This window comes from Aphidius gifuensis, linkage group LG3 (genome assembly GCF_014905175.1).
Source record: "Aphidius gifuensis isolate YNYX2018 linkage group LG3, ASM1490517v1, whole genome shotgun sequence".
NCBI lineage: Eukaryota > Metazoa > Arthropoda > Insecta > Hymenoptera > Braconidae > Aphidius > Aphidius gifuensis.
The window spans coordinates 20937367-20960258 of record NC_057790.1 but is presented as its reverse complement, the minus strand read 5'-3'; the positions used below and the strand labels follow the sequence as shown (position 1 = coordinate 20960258).

At 24.3% G+C, this 22892-nt stretch overlaps 1 protein-coding gene across 6 annotated transcripts in view; it reads left to right on the top strand.

The window, feature by feature from the left end:
- LOC122852692 (caskin-1) overlaps window positions 1-21341 on the top strand; it is a 38233-nt gene extending 16892 nt beyond the window's left edge. For 2 of the 6 annotated variants that reach the window (XM_044152637.1, XM_044152638.1), the window contains exons 2-6: window positions 16831-17112; window positions 17529-17852; window positions 18111-18886; window positions 19011-19451; window positions 19535-21341. In XM_044152637.1, the coding sequence (XP_044008572.1) occupies window positions 16831-17112; window positions 17529-17852; window positions 18111-18886; window positions 19011-19451; window positions 19535-19861 (2150 nt within the window). In that variant the 3' untranslated portion in view covers window positions 19862-21341. Of the gene's footprint in view, window positions 1-9697; window positions 10767-16347; window positions 16519-16830; window positions 17113-17528; window positions 17853-18110; window positions 18887-19010; window positions 19452-19534 lie in introns of those variants that run through there. The other 4 variants (XM_044152636.1, XM_044152635.1, XM_044152640.1 and 1 more) reach the window with 4 other exon arrangements.
- The last annotated feature ends 1551 nt before the right edge of the window (window positions 21342-22892 follow it).

Sequence of the window (22892 nt, the reverse complement as noted above, 5' to 3'; positions counted from 1 at the left end):
TTTCATCGGTTGTCATTTTAGAAAATAGAAATAAAAAAAAAAAAAAACCTTAGAGAACACAAACAAGTTTTCGAAAAAAAAAAAAAAAAAGCCCAACTCGTAAACCGCAATCTTTTCACTCACATCTTTTACTTATATATACCAGAATATTTTATTATTTTTTTTTTATTTTTGGGGTGTGAAGCATCAACGTCATAAAATTCGTCTGCCACATCTTGTAACAGTCTCACACTAATAATTTTTAAAACGTAAATTCTCCAATGTATATAACTCTTAAACATTTTTTTTTTTCTTTTATCTTTATGATTATTTTATTTTCACTTTTCTTTTCATCATCATCATTATTATTACTCTTTTTTTTATGTATTCTTTTCTATTATCTCATTTGTAATAATATATATCTATCTACAAATGAAGTTTGCAATTTGCTTGGAGGAAAATGTCATGTTTTTTTTTATACTTTAATGAGAGACTAAAAGAAGAAGCCTTGAATTTACAAAATAATAATAAAATAAATAATAAAAAAAAAGAGGAAAAAAAATAAAATACAATTGTAGAAGGGTTGAAAATAAAAAATAAAGATGAAAAGATTGAAGAAGAAGAGTTCAACGAACATGTCTCAACTGGCACGTGCTATCATCGATTTTCCGACTATGTGTGTGAGCTTTTCTGTGCTTTTTGCTATCTCGTGTGAACGTTGACTTCGTGATGATGATGATGATGATGATTACCCAGGGTGTCTGCTTGCGTGTATTATTTGCCTGTACATACATCAATGTTTGTCACTTTATTGGAAACTTAAAAATTATTTAAAAAATAATTAAAAAAAAAAAAACTAAATTAGCAGTAATAATAAAGTCCCCTAACGATGTCAGAAAATTTGCATGATATTAAAATCATAAAAAAAATTCCTTGATAATGACGACACAATTTTTTATTTTTTTTTTTTCATCAAGAACGTGAGATGAAAGAAAAAAAAAAAAAAAAAATGATTGTTATATGATTCATATTGGTATGCAACATTTTTTTTTTGTTCGATTAAATATTTTGCACAATTTGAAATTGTTTTTTTTTTTATTTTTATATTTCCTGTAATTATACGTATATTATATTTTTTTTTTTTAGTTGAAAAATATTTTAAATTTTATAGAATTTATAAACAATGAAAATTATTCAAGTGGGAAATTTAATTTTTTTTTTATTTGTTGTAATATGTTAAGCAATTTTATTTAGAGTTTTTTTTTTTAAACTTTTTTGATTGTTATTGAGTATTCTTTTGTAAATATAATTTATTATTATATTTTCATCTTTTTTTTTTCGGAGAAATAACAGGTACGAAAGGATATAAATGAAATAGTTTGATCTCGACCGTGAACATTGACTCTGGGGTATTTTATGTTAAAGCAAAGTGTCAAACATTGAAATGCATACGGGCATATATAGCCAGATAAGGTCACTGAACCCTCATCATTAACTTTTCAAGAAAAAAAAAATTAAAAAAAAAAACTAACAGCACTTCAATACAAACATTTTTTTGACTTTATTTATTTTGAAAAATAAATATTTATTAATAATTAATAATGTGTGTACTTGATGACTGAATGATGAATAAATTTTTTTGTATTTATTTTTTCAAAATCATTATATGGAATAATGATAAAAAAAAAAAATTGTGATAAAGATAAAAAATGTTTGAAAGCTTTTAGCTGAATTTTTTTTTGGGACAGTAGAAAAATAAAGAGGAATAAAAAAATACTCATTTTACCATGATAACAAGAAAGATAGATAAAGTTTTGAAAAAAGCATTGAGTGAGAAAAATAAAAAGAACCTTTTGGCAAGCGAGTTGGCTTTTCGTAGACGACAGCCAAGAGCATTAGGTATCGATTCTCTTGGTTCATTCGACCGTAAGCCCACCGGATAAAGGAACTTGTATAATTTTTTTTTTTTTTTTATATACATATAGCTATCACATCAACATCATAGCACACTAACCGTGGATATATGCTCTTGGCCTCCAGTCTCTTCTCAAATGTAAAATACCATCAACTTATTATTATACTTTTTTTTATTTTTTTAATTTAAAAATTACGTCAAAGTATATAGTAATATAATATTGCAAAAGGTGCAGATATATATAGTTGTGTGTGTGTGGCTTTTGCAGCTGCAACTATCATCCGGAAGACGAGAGAGAGTCCAACTGGCTCCATCAAGAATGAGTTACATTTGTGCTATAAATAAAGCGAAAAAATAAAATAAAAATTCTAACAGTGAAGGATAGAAAAAGCGTAGGATAAAATATATATATATTGAAGGAATAAAGAAAGTTACATTAAAGAGAGAAAATAAAAAAATTTCAAAAATAAAATAGGAAGGGTATATGTGGCACGTGGCACCTTTTTTTTCATCGTCGAGCATCGACGTATATATGATCCTCTAGGATACATACACACATACTAAATTTATATATTTTTCTATCATTTAATACTCTCTTTCTCTCTCTTCTATTTAACTATCCTACTCTTTCTTTCCCCAGTTTCTTTCTTTCTTTTGTCCTCAGTTTAGTTGTAAAGTTCCTCTTCAATTTTTCTCTTTTCTCAGCTAACTTTATCATGCTTTTTCTGAATAGAAGCAACATAAATTTTACTCCATTTGCAGACTTGGCTGTTGGATAGTACTACTACTATTACTTTGACTACTATTACTAGTATTATTATTATTATTATTACTATTTCTGATGCTTGCTGCACAATTGCTTGTGCCAGATGGACTTGAGGATTTAAATTAAAAGTCAAGCAGTGATGCTGAGCTGCTTTAACTATTACTATTATCAAAACTATATACATTACAAATATATTTCAATGTATGAATGTGCTCCATTTTGTCTGCATGTTGTATATACTTTTCATTTTATTTATTTTTTTTTTTTTGATGCATATAATCTCTTGGCATAATCTCGCACAATGTTCCCTATTTGCGAATGGCCTTCGTTTTTTTTTTTTTTTTTCAATGGAGAATATAAAAAATAAAATAAAAATTTGGAACCAATATGTGGCCTTGGTTTAACGAGTTTGTTTGAGATGTATTATGATACAATTCTTTGTCCAAATAATACCCAACAGACCCAAACTATTCAACTTGGCACGAAATTTTTTAATCTTACAAAGCCAAAAATGAAAAATAAAATAAAAGAATTTAAATAAATTTCTCTCTTTTATATTATATATTTTTAATATTTTTTTTCTTCTTTGTATTATATATATTTTTTTTTTAAACTTAATTTAATTAGTTTTGTTTATTTTAGAGAAAAAAAAAAATATATTTTTTCTCAACATAAAATATAATTTGTCAGCTGTGTTTTATATTATTTAAATAATAATAATGGCTATGTGTGCATTTAGGTTAAAATTTATTTGAGCTTTCTCTAGTGATCTCAAGAGTATATTAACATTTTAGTGTCAATGATTAATTTTAATGTTTGCAGAATAAGTGAAAAAATTAAATAAACAATTTTTTAAACCTTTTTTTTTTTTTCTCTGAAATAATTATATATATAAAAGTAGTACATATGTCAAAATGAAGAAAAAAAAAAATTATATATTATAATTTTATTAAATATATATATATCTAAATTATATTTCTAATAAATTTAAATTATCTATAAAATTTATAAAAATTATATTTAAATTTAGACATACAAAAATTTGAATATATTTTTTAAAATTATTTTATATATTTTTTCTCTTATAAATAAAAGTAAAATAAAATAAATATATTTAAATTTTATATTTAATATAGATATATTATTTATTTATTTATTTAAAATATATTATCAATGTCAAAAAGACACAAGTCCAATTTCCCTGTCATTTTTTTTTTCCTCTAGACAAAAAAAATTTCAAATGAATTATTATCTGGATTATTTAAACTCGGCCATTATAATTTTGTATATGTAATTAATTGATATTTTTATTATCAGTATTCAGCAATTGCGTAGTTATTAATCTCTATATATGAATTTGTGTTGGTATATAAATAAAACCAATCACACACATGTCCATGAGCTAAAATTATTTAAACCACGACTTGCATGTGGATCTACATTTCTGTCATTAACATCATGACCAATGTGCATAAATGAAAACTTATTAATTATTATCACGACAGTGATACATTTATTATAGATTATTTATAAATGTGTCTATGTCCATATATACATTTGGATTTATCGTAATTGAATGCTTCAGCAAAAAAAAAAAAAAAAAATATAAATACAAATGTGCCTTTTGATTATTATTTTGTTCAATATTTTATGTATATTTTTTAATCACATTTTTAAAAACTTCTATTCATCAAATTTAAATTAAATTTATCTGTATAGTTTTATTAATTTATTTTTAATGAAAAATCATCATTTCTAAGTAATTTAAATGACGTTGCAAAATATATATACACCCAATGTAAATATATCCTTTAAATAACAAAAATTTCCAAGTACATTATTTCATCTTGCATAATGATATAAATTTTTTTTTTTTTTATTATATCCAATTTCAGTATAAATAAATAAACATTATAATATACATTTTATTATGATGTTTATAATTTTATTTAAAATATAATTTTAAATCCCACATGAAAAACACTGTTAATACATTAACATGAATTATTTGATAACAGTGTGTGACATGGTATTAAAAAAAAAAATATATATCGTAATAATTTCAATGATAATAAAAAATAGGAATTAAAAAAAATTCCATTGGTCATATGAGATGATGATTTTTTTATTTATTTTTTATATTTAAGATATAAAACTACTATAATCAAAAACATGATTTCCCAATCTTCTATACACGTGTGTGTATATATATATTTTATCTAAAAAAAAATATAATAATATTTTTTAAAATTATTATATACGGTCAAATAGTATTTTATTTATTTCAAGTCAATTTAATGCAAACAGCTTTGTTTGTGGGAGGTCTTATTTCAAGTTTAAAAATGAAAAAAAAAAAAAATGTCAACATTGTAAAGTCATCAAATTCCATAGTACACCTCTTCTGTACCATTCAAAAAAAAGAAAAAATATTAATTAACATTTATATAATATTTATTTATTTAATTTAGTTTATTTTTTATTTTTTTTTTTATTTTATCATCACACATGTCAAAGTCTATCAACATTGCCGTGTGCATTGAAGCGCATTTACTAAAATATAATAACGCAGATGTGTATATATAATAATAATTGGTACAATGTGAATGGCCTTTTTTCACTCTATCTATTTTAACAAATGCCAGATGTCTGTTGGTGATGTACTGAATTACCTTATGTATAAAACGACCTTACCTATATACATGTATGTATTGACTAAAACAACAGACCGTTATCATTATTCTTGATTTTGTTTAAACAAGCATTTTGTCGTATTAAATTCAATCATTATCATCAACAACAAAATATACATCATGCATATTATTTTATATAAATATTAATTGATTTAATATTGTCGTAAGATGATTAACTATGCAGACGCAAGTCGTCAGACTAAATAAAATTTACATTTGAATTTGGAATAATAATTTAACATGTTGTGTATACATGTTTGTTCCATAATTATGATGGTTATGATGATGGAGTCTTGTTTTAATTTAAAGTGTTATATATATTATTTATTTATTTATTTATTTATTATACTTGAAAAGACGTAACCAATCGACAAAATCAGTTACTCCCTCTGCATATATCCTCAATCGTGCGCGCATGTCTAAAAGTGTGTATATTCATTCTCAGATTCTGCACATGACACTAGTCAACATGTTCACCATGCTCATATAAATTAAAATATATTAAACTTGATTCTACAGCTGTATGTAACAGTCAGCTTTCTCTCTCTCTCATTTTTTTATGTCTGGTTCATGTCGGGTTATGGATGCGAACAAAATATGTTTGTATAATAAATATATTGCTAAAAGTTTTGATACAATATCTGTACAATAATCGTTTGTTTCAAAATGATATTTAAAAAAAAGGCACATATATTTATCTTTTTTAATTTTATTATTAATTTTTAGTTGATTTTTTTTTTTTGATATATGGTTTGAAATATAATTATCCTTTTGTCTGTCGTGTCCTTTTTTTTTTTTTTTTTTCGTAGCCCAACCCTTCAGCCCTCTTTTATCACTCTTGCAGACGCCTCTTTCTCACTATCACTTGAATCCCGTTTGGCCAATAAATTTTTCCGCGAATTGCTTCCTTTCTATCTGCCAATTATGGCACACCCCAGTTGGTATATTCGTATTATTATATACGACAGACTTGCACATCGAAAAAATATTTTTTTAAAAAATAAAACAAATTATTTAATTATTTTGGTATTTACAAATGTTTGTAATGTTTAGTTTTTTTGATTTCAATATATCTATATGCGTGTTTATTAATTTTTTTTTTTTCGTTAAAAAATATATTTCAATTTTAAATTTTAATTAAGTTAATGGAAAATTTTATATGGTTCGATGGATTTTTTTAAAAAAAAAGAAACAAATTTATATTATAAAACTCTTTTGATAAATTTTTTTTAATGTTTCATCAATTTTTTTTTCATCTTTTAAATTGGTTTAATTGTTTTTAGTTGATTTTTATTTTATATCGAGTGTTGATATATAAAAATCACACTGTTCTTTAAAATTTATTTATTTATGTATTAGATGAATAAAAAACTCAACTGCATATTTCAATATTTAAATATATATATATATAAATAAAAAAAAAAAAAATCTGATGGTAGGCACTTTGAACGGATGAGAAACAGACTGGATTTTAATTTTTTTTTTTTTCATCCATTTACATTTGTGTATGTATTTTGGTTTATTTTTATGATTTATCTCTTTCTATTTAATTTAATATATTTTTTTTTTTTGTGTAACTTATTTTTAAATGTATTTTTTTTTTTTTTTCCTTTTATTATCGCCCTAATAGTTCGATTTATTTTTGGCGATCCAGGGCGTAAACCGGAACTTCCTTGCTTGTCCGTGGGTGCGACTCTGAACGCGCAAGGAGACCAGATTATATATACGTAAAATTTGCCTGGGTCCTTGTGCACAAGAGTCATATAAATAACATAAAAAAATTATATCATAAACATTTTCATTTGTAAATATAGAACAAGACAGATATTACCCATCAAGTTTTAAAAACAAAAAAAAAAAAAAAATATATATACCATGTACAATTTGTATCCATCAATATGAATTCACGCTTATGAGAAAATTCCAAGTTAAAATATATATTTTATATTTTTATATATCATCAATTTTCTTGAAGTGAAGATATTGGCATTACATCATTCTTCAATGGCCAAAGATATATATAAATTTTAAAAATAAAAATAACAATTCTCTTACATAGTATAAAAAGGGAGTTGAAAAAAAAAAAAATTAAGTCGATGAAAAATAAACGAGCTTGCAAAGTAATGGGCGAGGTCGTTTGAACCTCTTTACATTAAAATTAAGTAAATAATTTATTAAACACATGATGGATATAATTTTTAAGTTAAAAAAAAATAATTTGTTTTAGACAAAAAAATAATAGTATTTCAATTTACCCTGTACTTTGTTGTCTATCACTAAAAAATTTCATTTTATTTTCTCGAACAATTTTACTTTGTGATAGATATTAATATAAATTTTTTTTTTTTTTGATTTTCATTCGATTGAAAGATTGTAACAAAAGTGTCTGTACCTGGTGAAGAATAAAGCTTTGAATGTTGAGGGTATGTATGTTTGTAAATGTTAGGGGTGATGTTGAAACGGAAGCAAAGTGTAACTGAAGGGACAGGAAAAGAGGTGGAGTAGTTTGTGAGGTACGAGTCAGACAATGCGTATCGAGCGAAGAGCAAATTGTGTGCACCACCCTCTTATTCCTCCTACCCTTGCCTCGCGATCACCTCTTCTTTAACTTTTTCCTTTTTTTTTCACATTTTCCAACGTAGTCTATGTATATATCTTATTGTCTTTATCTTGCTCTTGTATATTTTTTTTTTCTTGTTCAATTTATATACATTGTATTCACCCTCCACTCAGCTTGCGGTTTCTGAAGCCATCCAGGGTGCTAACACACATATCTACTTTAAAACAAGGATACAATTGCCATGACTACTTTTAACTCTCAACAAGAATAAACAAATAAACAAACCGCCTGATAAACATTTTGTAATCTTAATTTTTCTTGTCTCATTTATTTCAAGAACCAAAAATAAAGTAAATAATTTTTTTTTTTTTTTATACATATTTAAAATACATTTTATAAATGAGATAAAATTACAGAATTTATTCTAAAAATTCATCAAAAAAATTTAAATTTCAAGCATTTTTTTTTTTCAAATTATAAAAGACACTTTATACAGTGATGGAAAATAAAAAAAATAAATAATATTTTCAAAAGCCTTAAGGCAATTTGAAGCATCATCGATGATATTATTTTTTTATTTTTATTTTAATGACATTTTTTTTATAAATTACTCTTGAGTCACCTTGACACCCGCAAGGCTCACACTTCAAATAAATTATAAGCATACATTGTCGTCTTTTATAAAGTCATTTTCTTATAGTTTATATATATAGTATCAAATGAAAATTACGCAAGTTTATCGTTTATAAATATATGTAAAAAAAATATGAAATTATTTGATATGGTATATATAAAAAAAAAAAAAAACCAAGTAAACATCGAAGGTAACAGGCCATAAATTTTTTCATGATTATACATGTCCAAGTAGAGTCTTTGACAAGGCCGACGACCTTCCCATAATGACCAACTTATCCGGCACTATCGATATTTTATTTTTTTAAATCTTCATATATTGCTAAATATAAAAATTTTTTAAAAATGATTTATATGGTATACGCATATCTCTGACAAAAAAGTCCATCAATGGAAAAAAAAAAAAAATAAAAAAAAAATGTTCTCTTTTCACCCTACCACCGTCATTTTTAATCCTTTTTTTTTTTTTTTCTGTCTCGACAGTATCAACCCCTTTTTTCTCTCCGTCAGCCTCTTATCCACAAACACATATAAATATGACTTTTTCTTTTTAGCCTTGCTATACCCATATTCGACATATCTCGGTCGCGCCTCACACTTTTGTGAATCTCTCGCTGACAGTCGACTTTTTAAAAGAAAAAAAATTTTTTTTTTTTTCATTTTACTCGTCTCAGCTTAAATATTATCTCAATATTATTTTTTTTTTCCAAATCCTACGCTTTATTAGTGTATGTGTGCGTGTGCACACCCATCCAGGACCAGCCTACGCTTAAAATCCACGAACTTGTTTAACCCACCTTCTATCCTCATCTTGCAACTACTACTTTTTTTTTTTTATATCATGAAACAAGTCCCTTTTGCATTCATTCACTCATTCACTCACTCACTCACTCACTCAGTTACTTCCACCACTGACAATATGCAATGTGAAAAAAAAAAAAAAAAAATCATTCAACATATATATCACTGTAAAATATCCATTATACCAGTCATTGGAAAAAATTCATTCGTCAAGTTTAAACGTGTGTGACACATATAAATTTACAAAACAAAAAAAAAAAAACAATCAATCAATTTATCATTAATAATTTTATATTAATATATTATTAAATTATTCATACAAGTGAATTTAATATAAAAATAAAAGAAAAAATTGAAAAACAATTAGGTGTTATATATTTAAAATAAAAAATAGTTATAAAAAAAAAAGGAAGGGTAGATATATATTAATATATCTATTGGTTGGGGTTTGAAAGCAAATGGGAAAGATAAGAAAATATACTAGACAATGTGCAAAGTGTATCGTGGTTTTTTTTTTCATGTCATTTAATAGTGTGTGTGTATGTATTTGTGGTTTTCTCGTTTACATTTGAAAATCAATACTGATAAAATAACTTGGGGGGCTTGAAAAATATATATATATATATTTTTATTTGATAAGAAAATTTATACACATATATATTTATTGACAATGTGTTGATGAAAAATAAAATTTTTATCAGTAAATACATGTATATAACTAGACACGCGATTAACGCATCATTTTCATCACAAATTTTCAATATTATTATTATTATTATTATTATTATTTTTTCAACTTTAATGTTGACGTGGTTGTTGGATAAAAATCACCCACGTTTATTGACATCGATAGATTGTGATTTGCGGTATATAGAAAAATAGAAAAAAACAAAATAAATAAAGAATTTAGAAAGAGAGATATAATATATAAAGAGGTAGAGGTAAAAAAAAATTACGTAGGGAGTTGTGTATATACATATAAGGAGTCAAGTTGAGAAAAATAAAAAAAAAATAAGATGGCCATTACAGCAGTATCAAGTTGTCTTGGTCCCCCACCATTACCACCAGGTAAACGTTTTATAAAACGTACAACAATTAATAAAAAATTATCATCAACATATTTAAGTTTTCATGATCCAGCAATTGAATCATGGTTATCAATAAATATTAATGAAAAAAATATAAATAATAAATTAACAAAAAAAACAAAATTACGTTTATCATATACAACACATGATATTGATGATAATAATATAAATTATAATGATAAAAAATATAAAAAAAATTTATTTAAAAGTCAATCTGAAGGAAATTTATATTTTAATCAAAAATATAATAATAATGATAATAATAATATAACATTAAAATCATTTGACAAGTGTATCAAAGTTATTTATGGAAGTTGGAAAAATTTAATGCAACGTAAGTTTATAAATTAATTATTGATTTTTATATAAATATATATTTATTTATTGTATTTAAATTTATTAAAAATGAAAAATTATAATTATTAATTGAATACACTGTATACAGTGTTTATATAAATTTAATAATTGAAAATATACTTTCAAATATGTCAGATGAATATTTACAGTAATTATAATCTCATCGTTAATAAATAATTAAATATATATTTTTATTTATTTAAATTTAGCCTCAAGATTATTTTCATTAAATTATTATTATTGTAAATTAATAATAATAATAAAAGTAAGTTGTATATGAAAGTTTTAACTTTTTTTTATATTTACAACTGATAAAAGTTTATATATTTTTGCCTAGACATGTAATCACTTACTTGAGTGTTAAAAATTATTGAAAAATGAATATATATGTATAGGTTCACATTAATTTTATACAGTTGATGTATGTGTTTAATAATTGTTAGGTATTTATACAAGATGGTTTAATTTATATATATAATATGTGTGTTGATGTTTTTATATGTGCTTTCACAAAATTATGCACCATATGAATTATATTTAAACCATTATATAAAATAAATTAAAAGTTTTGAAATTTTTTTTAGTTTAAGGAAGCTTTTATAATTGGATAGAAAAATTTATTAGTTTAGAAAAATATTTAAAATTTTTAGAAGCTTTATTGTTGAAAGTTTTTATATTTTTTTATTAAAAAAAAAATTGCGTTATCGATAAATAGATTTTTAAATTAAATATAATTTGAATTTAGAATTTTTTTAAAATTGATAGAGTGTTCTAGAAAAAATATTAAAGAGTTTGATGTATTAAAAATTCCGGGGAAATGATTTTTTATACTAGGAAAAAAAATTAATTAACCTGGAGCTATAGAAGTCATTTTTTTTGTTTTTTTATTTTTCATTTCGATTAGTACGGAAAAAAGGAATTGCTTGAAAATTTGACAGAATATACTAGTAATAATACAAAAGAGTTTTGTGCATTAAAATTCCAGGAAGAATAATTTTTTATAAAAGAAAAAAATTAATTAACTTGGAGCTATAGTAGTCGGTTTTTTTTAATTTTATTATTTTTCGATTTCGATTGGTATTTTTTTTTTCTACAACAAAACGCGATGAAGAAATTACTTGAAAATTTGATAGAATATATCAGAAACAATACAAAAAAGTTTAGTGTATTAAAATTGTGGAAAAAAAATTTTATTATATGGAAAAAAAATTGAATCATTTTAAAGACAATATAGTGAATGTTTTTCATGACAATTTTCAAGCAAACTAAAAGTTGCGGAAGTTATAATAGTATATACAATATAACTGTAGCAATATTAAAAGTACCAATAGCAGTATGGTTAAAAAAAAAAAAAAAAAATCATGTGCCTAGTGAAGCAAAAAGCAGGTTCGATGTTGAATGTCGTGGCTGTTGATGGTGACGCCCGTAAACTGCAGCAACGAGAGGCAGCATTGCATTGCCACAATCGATCGTTCAAAGGATAAAATAAAACGATATCAATGTATATAAATATATATGCACAAAATTTTAAATTCAATGTGACGTATATAAATATACTTATATAAAAGAGAGAGAGAAATTCTGAGGTCATATCGAGGGTGGTCTCTTAACCATGATATAGATATTTTTAATTTTTTTTACTCGATAAGGTCTTTCAATACTCTCTCTCTCTCTCCTCTACCAATAAAAAAATTTAATTCTATATATAAACATATCCTAGATTCGAAAGCAAATTTTCATAATTTAATAATTTTTTTAATTAATTTCTTTTTATATATAAATAATAATTCATTTAAAAAAATTAAAAATTATATATAATAATTTTAATTAAATGAATAAAATATATTCTCTCTACATATTTTTGAAGTTTAAATTAAATTTTTTTTTTTAAAAAAAGAATTATATTTAACTCGAAAATATTTAGATGAAAAAAAATAAAATAAAATAAAAAGGAAGTGATGATCTTTTAACGGTCCCTGAGTGCTGCTTCTTAGACACCAGGGAGAAATCCTTCAAGGTCGTTGGAATTTTTTTTTTTTTTAAATAATTTATCCTCCTAATATACTGAGAATTCCCTTTTTTTTTTTATCAAAAAAGTCTGCAAACATATATATACACACATACAGATGTACTATATATTAAAAGTATAAAAAAAAATACACTTGAAATTGTTGCTTAACAAGTATTTATGAAATCCTTTGACTTCCTTATACATATATGTAGAACAATTTCATGTATGAGTGTATATTGTACATAAAAAATAATCTTTAAACATAAAATATATATGTACTGGATGTGTATATGTGTTTGTATATTGGTAATCTTACCCAGTCGTTCCAGTTTCAACTTGAGAATGAGAAAAACCCGTTTACAACACGACGAAATATCATTTTATCGCTTTGAGACCATAAAACACACCACTGAGGATTCTCATGATGCACTTGAGCTATACATATTTTTAAATTTCATATATTTTAAACACTTGTTTATAAATTTTTCTTAACAATAATTCGAATTTTAGCTCTATTGATTTTTTATCATTTGTCAAAATTTATTAATCAAATTTAATTAACTTGTGAGACTTTATTTATACATATAGTTTAATTGTTATTATTAAAACAAATTAAAAACAATTAATTTTATAGATAAAAATTTATTAACTTGAACAAATTGTTTTACTTTTTATAAAATTTTTATGTTATGACTGTTGGTTGTTAATATTATTATCAATGTCGTTAGTTAAGTTGAGGTATTACGTAAAAGTCAATTGGACCAGTATTGCTCAGACACAAGTATTATAATTATTCGCATTACTAACATTACTTATTAATACGAAGGCCGATTTGAAGAATAAATTATTTATATTGATGGTGTTGTTTCCTTTTACGTTGAAGGTTTTTTTTTTTTTTTTATTCAAACAATATTTATTCATCTTTAATTAAAAATAATGATATAAAATTAATGATGATTTATAAAAAATAAATAAAATATATATTTGATTTATTTTTTTAAAATATATATGGTAGGCTATTAATTATTTATAAATATAAATTTAATTTTATTTTTATTTATCAAACATTTTGAATAAGTATAACCTAGTTTTATTTTTTTTTTGATTTTATTTTTAGTAGAGTAAATTCGTATTGGTAATACGTGACTATTTTCATTTAACCCCAGGTTAGTTCCTTTCGCGTCGTCTTTATACTTACACACTCAATTCTATTCTAGGTTAAAAAAAAAAAAAAAAGTAAATAAAAAATCAACAACCTGTTGATATTGACTGGCAATTTTAGAGACATGTGTGCCAGATAGTCAACACTTGTGTTTTACCTTAAAAGTAATATATTACCAAATATAAATAAAAATCATATGTACACAAAAAAATAAAATATATATATACGTTAGTTAATTACGTCTACGTGTTACATAAGACATCTGAAAAATATATAAATATATATATATGAAAATAAATATTAAAAATCTTTAAAAAGTAGAAAAATAAAAAAACGAAATTTCATAACATTACTTTTGTACGTGACTTTTAATTGAACAACAAGTGTTTTTTATTTTAAGTAAAATATGTTTTTCCAAAAAGAAATAAATTTAAAATTTTAGAAAATATATTTAAGTTAATTTTGCTATATGGTTATTGATTACAGATATATAAATAAAATTGTGTTAAATTTTTTTTATGTTTAAAAAAATATCAGCTAAACGACAAGGAAGTTGAGTTATATATATTTTCTTGCACGTGTCAAGTACTATTTACTATTTTTTATTTTATTTTTTGAGGTAAAATTTCGTGACGAAAATCGTTCAAGACGAAAATTTCATATTTTTCTCTAAAATAAATGCTTTGTTTTTTTTTTTTTTTTTTTATTAACATACAGCAAGTAGAGTTATTCAAGTAAAAGAGAAAAAAAAAAAATTATTTATTTGTCGTGATGACTTATAGACTTGTACACGCAATGCACATCAGAGTCGGCTTGTTATTAAAATTATTTACAACATCGTCACGGAGGGCAGAGAGCATTCAGTCCCTTGGATAAATATACTAATGAAAAAAAAAGAAAATAAAAAAAAAATTATAAAAATAATCATGATAAAGATAGTAAAAAAAAATATGAGCTGGGTAATAGATTGACACTGTACGTGTTTCTTGCAGAAAAAAGCTCGTCTCTTTAATTTTTTTTATATATATTTTTTTGTATTTCCTTATATATATATTTAATTTTTTTTTTTAAGCTATTTTTTGTTCCTAATTTAGCGATGTATGTGCGAATAGTGAGATAGAAAATTCATCCCCAGTTTTGGAGATATTTTTTTTTTTTTTTTGCTTCGAGTATTTTTTGCTCTCAGTGTATATGGTCATTAAGGTTTTAAGCTTATTTTTTTTTTTATTTTTTCTACTTTTCTCCTCGACCTTATTTAATCTTCTTTTATTTATTTATTTTCTTTTTTTTTTACCTCATTTACAGTATCAATTGACGAAAAATCGTGTGTTGACTCTGAATCGTTGGCTAACTGGTTACATAATTGTTTTAAATTTTTATTTTACTTTTGATTTAACTCTTTAAATTACTCAATTTATCAATTAAAAATAACATAAACATTTGTTTAATTTACAAAACAATAATATAGATATATTAATTTTTTTTTAGATTAAAAAATAAAACGTATTAATGGAAATTTAAATATTTTAAGTAGATCAAAAATGAAATAGTCAGCCATATCATAAAAAAATTGTAATTATTTTAAAAAATGATATACTCATTTGACAATTATATTTATTTATTTAAAAAAAAATCAAAATTATTTCACAATCATTATATTAGGTTGCTGTATGACTCTAACCTTTTTAAAAAACGTGGGAAGACGATGAACTAGATCCGGCTTTTCTACATACCCATATAGTTATTTTGTTATTTGTCTATATACTTATGTGTTATAACGTCACGACGGGGAGTTGTATCACGAAGAAGTGTCGATCGATGTTTCCCATATATACACATATATATTTAATTTTTTTTTTATTTTAAGACTATGTTAATTTAAAAGCCAAATAAAATTTCAACTAAAAAACAAACCATGAGAAAATAATCAACTTCCCAAAAAAAAATATAAAAATTCATTTTTTTTTCATCACACTATTTTTTTTTGTTTGATGTGGTGTTAATAAAAATTCATTAAATATTTTCATTAAAATGAATTAAAAGAAAAAAAAAAAAAAAAACAAATATAGATATTGCATATATATATTTGTATAAATAAATTCTACGCCGATGAAAACCTGTTTGTTCGTAACAGTGAGTCCCCGTTTAAAAACTTCAAGGGTCCTTTTTTTCCCCCACTCATTTTAATTTAACTCCTTCTTACAGGATCTTCTTCCTTACTCACAACATTGATGCATACACATATGCATTTTTTTTTTTTTTGTTATTATCATCTTCAAAGCAAAAATCTTTGCTGCGAATTGCAGTGTCGTAGTCAACAAAGGGGTGATGAATAAGATACACACATATACCAAGTAAAAAAAAAAAAACCAAGATGCCAAATATACATAACGTAAAAGTCGAGTCAAGCTCGCGCGACTTTTCGAATTTTATTTTATATTTTTTTTTTCATTTCTACCTCACGAGATTTCGAGTCCCCTTATATTCTCATTTCGTTCGTGCACGAGACGGAACAAAGGCATTCACATCTTCAACCCTGTTCAACAAGAGAACAAGGTTGCGTATAATTTTTTAAATTTTAAAAAGAACAAAAAAAACCATAAAAGAAATTTTATTTTACTTGGATTTATTCATTGTTTTGTTATTTGTGTGTGTGTGTGTGTGTCAATTAGAAATAATTGTGTGGTCATTATATATATTATCACTTGGAGCAAAATAAAATGAATTTTTTTTCATCAAAAAAATAAATGATTAATTTGATTAAATATATATTTAATGAATTCAATTTATATTTAAATATATAATTTTATCGTTTAATAATAAAAAAAAAGGAATCAAAGTGTTATTTAATTTTCTTATTTATTATAGTTGGTGGCATGAGCCGGCCATCGAAAGCCGTTACCCAGGTGAAGAAGGTGGCACCACCAGCTGTACCCGATGTATTCCGACATTCTGGTTCGTCTTTTGGTTCGGCTGGTTACGCTAGTAGTGAAGACGGTGGTTTTTTATCAAGTGGTGGTGGTGTTGGTGGTCCTGGTGACGACGGTTCTTATGGTATGCCAGCTGGTAAAAGTCCTGGACCAATTTACACACATCCTGGATTTGCATTTCCACCAGTTGTTGGCAAATATGCCCACGCCGAGGATCAAGGTATGTTTTTTTTTTTTTTTATCAGCATCAACAACTTATTCAATAATTTGTCTTTTTTTTTTTTCTACTTTTACTTCTTCTTCTTCTTCTTTTTCTTCTTCTTCTACTTTTTTTTTTTTCTTCGTCAATTCATAAAATAAAAAATAAATAAATATAAATTCAAGCTATCAACATTTTAAAATGCATATATCAACTATCTTTCTTTCTCTTATTTTCTCTAGTTTAGCATCTCAACATTCAACCATAAAAGGCCTTGAAATGTAATGCCTTAACAGCATTGGTCTACCTTCATCATTTTTTTTTCTCTCTCAATTTCTTTTTTCTTTCTCTTTGCATATAATATATGTAAAATAAATAAATAAATAAATAGATAATCTTATTATTATTATTATTAATATAAATAATTTAAATTGTAGGTATCGATATGACCCAGAGTCCAGGTCGTGATAGTCCAGGTAGTTCAGGCTCAGGATCTGGTTCAAGACATTCAACAGCATCACTTGATTCTGGTAGAGCATCTGGTTATCATTTAGGACCAAGAGGACCAGGTGCACTTGCATCATCACCAAGATGTTCAATAAGTTCACTTGGTAGTCATCCAGACAGACCAGTTGACCTTGAAGTTGTTCATGTATGGTTAACGGAATTACAATTTGAAGAATATTTTCCGCTATTTGCATCAGCTGGATATGATCTTGCTACTATAATGCGCATGACCCCTGAGGATCTAACAGCAATAGGTAATTTAAATTTATTTATTTATTTTATTTTTATATTATATTATACCATATATATATACAGTAGTTTTATTATACCTGTTAAAAGTATATAAAAATATTTTAGTATATATAGATAAATGTTTTTTTTGATTATATTGATTTCTAAGAAAAATAAAAATAAACTATTATTAGATAGTTTATTATTTAAATAAAAATAACAAAAGGTCAGGGTTAAAATTTATTTTTTTTTTTTTTAATAATAATAATTATTTATTACAGGTATAAAAAAGCCAAATCACAGAAAACGTCTTAAAGCGGAAATTGATAATTTAAATGTTGGTGATGGTTTACCAGAACATATACCAGGTTCATTAGAAGAATGGTTACGACTTTTGAGACTTGAAGAATATCTTGGTGCATTACATCAACAAGGAATGCGTTCAGTTGAAGATGTAACAACATTAACATGGGAAGATCTTGAAGATATTGGTATTGTACGTTTGGGACATCAAAAAAAGCTATTATTAGCAATAAAAAGAGTTAAAGATATACGTTCTGGTAAACGTGTACAACCATTGGATTTAGCAAGATTACCACCACATCCTGGACATACACAAGATGTTGTTATACAAAGAGGTGGACAAGATTTACCATCACCAGATGAAGATTGTTCATCACCAGTATTACGTTCATTTCAAAGAACTGGTAATAATAATAGTAATAATAGCAATAATAATAATGATACAAATATAGGATGGAAAAGTATGTATGCAGCATTACCACCTGGTGGTATTGATTATAATAGTATTAATCGTGGTCCACGTGGTAAATCACTTGAAAGTCTTGAAGATGCACCATTAACTTTTCCACCATCACCAGCACCAATATCACATATTGAATCAATTGGTTGGCGATCAAGATGTTTTGAAGATGGTGATGTTACACCAACAAATGAAGTATCATCAATGATTGAGACTGCTAGTGTTGGCAGTGGTGGTGGTGGTACACTTCCAAGACCACGACATTGTCTAGTAAGACCACGACCCGTTGCAAAGGTAAAAAAAAATTTTTTTTTATAAATTATTCATTATTAAATTAAATGTAATAAATAAATACTAATAATTAAGAAAAAAAAAAAATGATTAATATAAATAAAATAAAATTCATAATAAAATCTAGTTTTTGGATCAGGTAACAGCAACACAAGGACAATTTAAATCATTACCACGTGATTTTGATAATAAATATCAATTAACATATGGCCTTGAAAGTAGTCCACATTTACCAAAAAGACGTCCACCATCACCACCAAGACGACAAAGTTCACGTGATTTAAGTAATATACAAATAAGTGGTAATAGTGGTGATGTTGTTATTGACTGTAGTGGTCCAGTACCAACAACATGTGATGAACATGAATTACATCATCATAATATTCATAATCCACCACCACCACCAGCACCAACAACAAATGTAGCACCATCAACACCACAAATGCATAGACCAACATCATCAATGTCACGTTCTTGGGGTAGTGTTTCTGGCAATGTTAATGAAGAACATGAACTTATATGTACACTTGCTCTTCAACATCGTAATGGTTCTGACGCTAGTTTTAAGGTATTTATTATTTTTTATTTTTTTAAATTATTACTATTATTATTATTTATAATAATTAATAATTAATATTTATTTTTTTATAGTCAAGCTCAAGTACAGAGTCAGATTCATTACCATTTGCAAATGAAAATGCTGGTACAATAAAACAACGTGCAGCAAGAGTACAAGAATATGCAAATAATAATTCATCTAATATTGGTAATAGTAATGGTAATCATCATCAACATCATCAACAACAACAACAACAACAACATCAAATACAAATTCATCATCATCATCACCATCATCAAGCACCAAATAATGAAGAACCAGCTGATGTACTTAATGATATTGGAAATATGCTTGCTAATTTAACTGATGAACTAGATGCAATGCTTGAAGAAGAAAAACGTCAAGGTCTCAATCCATAATCATCGTCATCATTATCATTATTATTATCATTATCATCATCATCATTATCATCATTATCATTACCATTATCATCATCATCATCATTGCCTTTATGTGTGTCATACATTGTACTTGTGTTGCCATAAAACGACAGTGAAAATTAACGATGACAAAATAACAGACATTTAAAAAACAAAAAATTATTATTTTAATATTATATTATTAAAAAAAAAAAAAAAAAAAAAAAACATAATTTTTATCATTGAGTAGAAAACAATTAAACAATTTAAAAATTAAAAAACAAAACCAGCTGGAGTGAGTTGATTTTTCAATATATTTATCATTGGAATTTTAATTTTTTTATTTTTAAAATCCAATTTTTTATACTTCCGATTTGCACTGGTTCTATTATAATATAATATAATTAATTTAAAAAAAAAAACACATGTGAAAGCTTTTTTTTTTTCTTTTTTGTTTTTAACTATTATTTTTATTGATCGTAGATTTATTATATCGTCAACAGGGTCACTGTGTAATCACTGATAAATTGTGTGTCAGTGTTTTTAGAGCTCATTTATTATTATTTTATTTTTTTAATAGATAAACATAAAATTTTATATGAGCTATAGTAGCACATACACGTGAGATTTATGTTATTATAAAATGAGCTTAATTTTTATTTTATTTTTTTGCTCTAATAAATTCTTTTGATAGGCAGCTTATTTTTTTTTTTCTATATAGTAAGACATTCCATTAGAAATTTCTCGCTATTTATTTGTTTATAATTTTTTTTTCTTTTTTTAAATCATCATGATGTTTAATCAAATATTCATATTGAAAAAAAAAAAAAAAGAAACTAGATCAGATAGCCGTAGTTTTTTGTATAAAAAATATATTATTAAAAAAAAAAACCAATAAAGTACTTGAATCGTAACAAAAACAAATATATATATATTATGGGTTTTTAAACTCGAAAAAAAAATCTATAAAATAAAATGAGCAAAAGTATATTAAAAACAACAATTGTATTCATAAAAAAAAAAAAAAAAAGAAAAGGCTGACGTTTTTTTTGATGGAATCATTGACCATTATTGAATAAACTGCTAAATGCCAATCGATGTATTTTTTTTTTTTTTTTATATACATATTTATTACTTGTAGTAATGATGAAAAAATTCAAAAAATTAAATACGTAATTTAAGATTGTTATAAAGCAGTGTGCCCAATTATACAGGGTGTTGAGGTGACATTTAAAACAAAAATTTTCTTTTAAAACAATTTTATACCGTAAATGGCATAAATAAATTTTTTTATTTCAATTTTTATCATTGTTTTATATGCAATTTATACTGGTGCTTTTTTTAGCACTTTAGATTGTAATAAGGTGCATTAATTAACTATGTAAAAAAAAAAATTCACTCCTCTGGTGTCACACATGTGTATCCAGATAAAAAAAAAAAAGCGATTATTTACTTGCAAATTATCAAAAATAAATCCACCTACTGGATTAAATTGTGTTTTCACAAATAATAACACAACATTAATAAAAAATAAAAATCTCAATTTAATGTTTGAAGCTAAAATTTTTTTTTATAAAAACATAAAAAAATTATAAAATAAGGACCTCGTTATTTCGGGTCATGGACTTGTCTTGTTAACTACTGTAGATGTATAGTTATATATATAAATATACATATACATATATATATTATATATTTCGAAATATTATATTAATAAAATATAAACGCCATAAACAAGCAGTGATTTTAAAAAACAGAAAAATTATTAAATACAACTTTCAACATTTTATGTTATTATAGAAAAAAAAAAAAAAAAAAATAGATAAAATTTTTGAAAAACAACAACAACACTTTTAAAAATAGATACATTTATTATTTTATTAAAAAATATATGATTATTATTATTTTATTATAAAATAAATTAACTATTATATTTACATAATTTTTTTTTTTTACTATAAGACTAATATTTATATATCAGGCAGTATTTTAAAAAGAAAAAAATAATAATTTTAATAGACAAATTGTCTAGAATCAAAGGTATACTTGTTTAATTATTATTATTTATATTTATATGTATGTATATGTATAAATATATACTAGTTATAGTTTTTGTACAAATGTACGCGCGCGCGCCAAACTGGCAAAAGAAAAGAAAAAAAAAGAAAACTCCAGCAATTATCCAGCGTTTGTCGAAATTGCTGAATTTTATTGTACACATTATATCCCATCCTTAATTCCTTTTTTTTTTTTTTTCTTCATCCCTATTTACATGTTGATTTTAAATAAGCATTTAAAATTATAAATAAAATATATTATTTGATTTAATAATTATAAATTGAATTGTTCATTTAAATAAAGCCAATTAATGCATAATAATAATATTAATAATTTTTTGTATATATATTATATAAATGTTTAAATAATTTATTGATTTATTTAGAAAAAAATTAATGTAATTTTTAGTTTCTAGATGAATAGAGTTGCATTAAGGGGGTCCCCTAAAAAACATGCCTCAACAAGGTGGTGCATACAATAACAACCCCCACAGAGAAATTTATTTTTTTTTTATGTAATAAGACCTCTGTGGTATTAAATTTCGAAAGGACATTTTTTAAATATATTTTTATAATTATTATAAAAGAAAAAAAAAGGAAAATTTCTACATCACTATATAGTATAAGAAGTTTTATTACTAAGAGAGAAAAAAAAGAGGGGCCACACCATAGACAGTGTCTCTCATTCAATTTTATATATATATCATTATTATTATGGTAAAAAAGTTTTTCTTTTTATGTTTTTTCATGCCTATATATACTTGTTCCAGCCATTAATGTTGCAGGGAAATTTTAAAAAGAAAAAAAAAAAGGGGAGCCAGAACGAGGGAGGAAAAAAGTGAGACAGTATTAATTTTTTTATATACACATTCGAATGAGTTAAACTGATCATACACAAGTAAGTATAAATATATATTTTTAACATATATTGTACAAACAGGAGAGAGAGAATTATTATTATATATGTTTTTTTT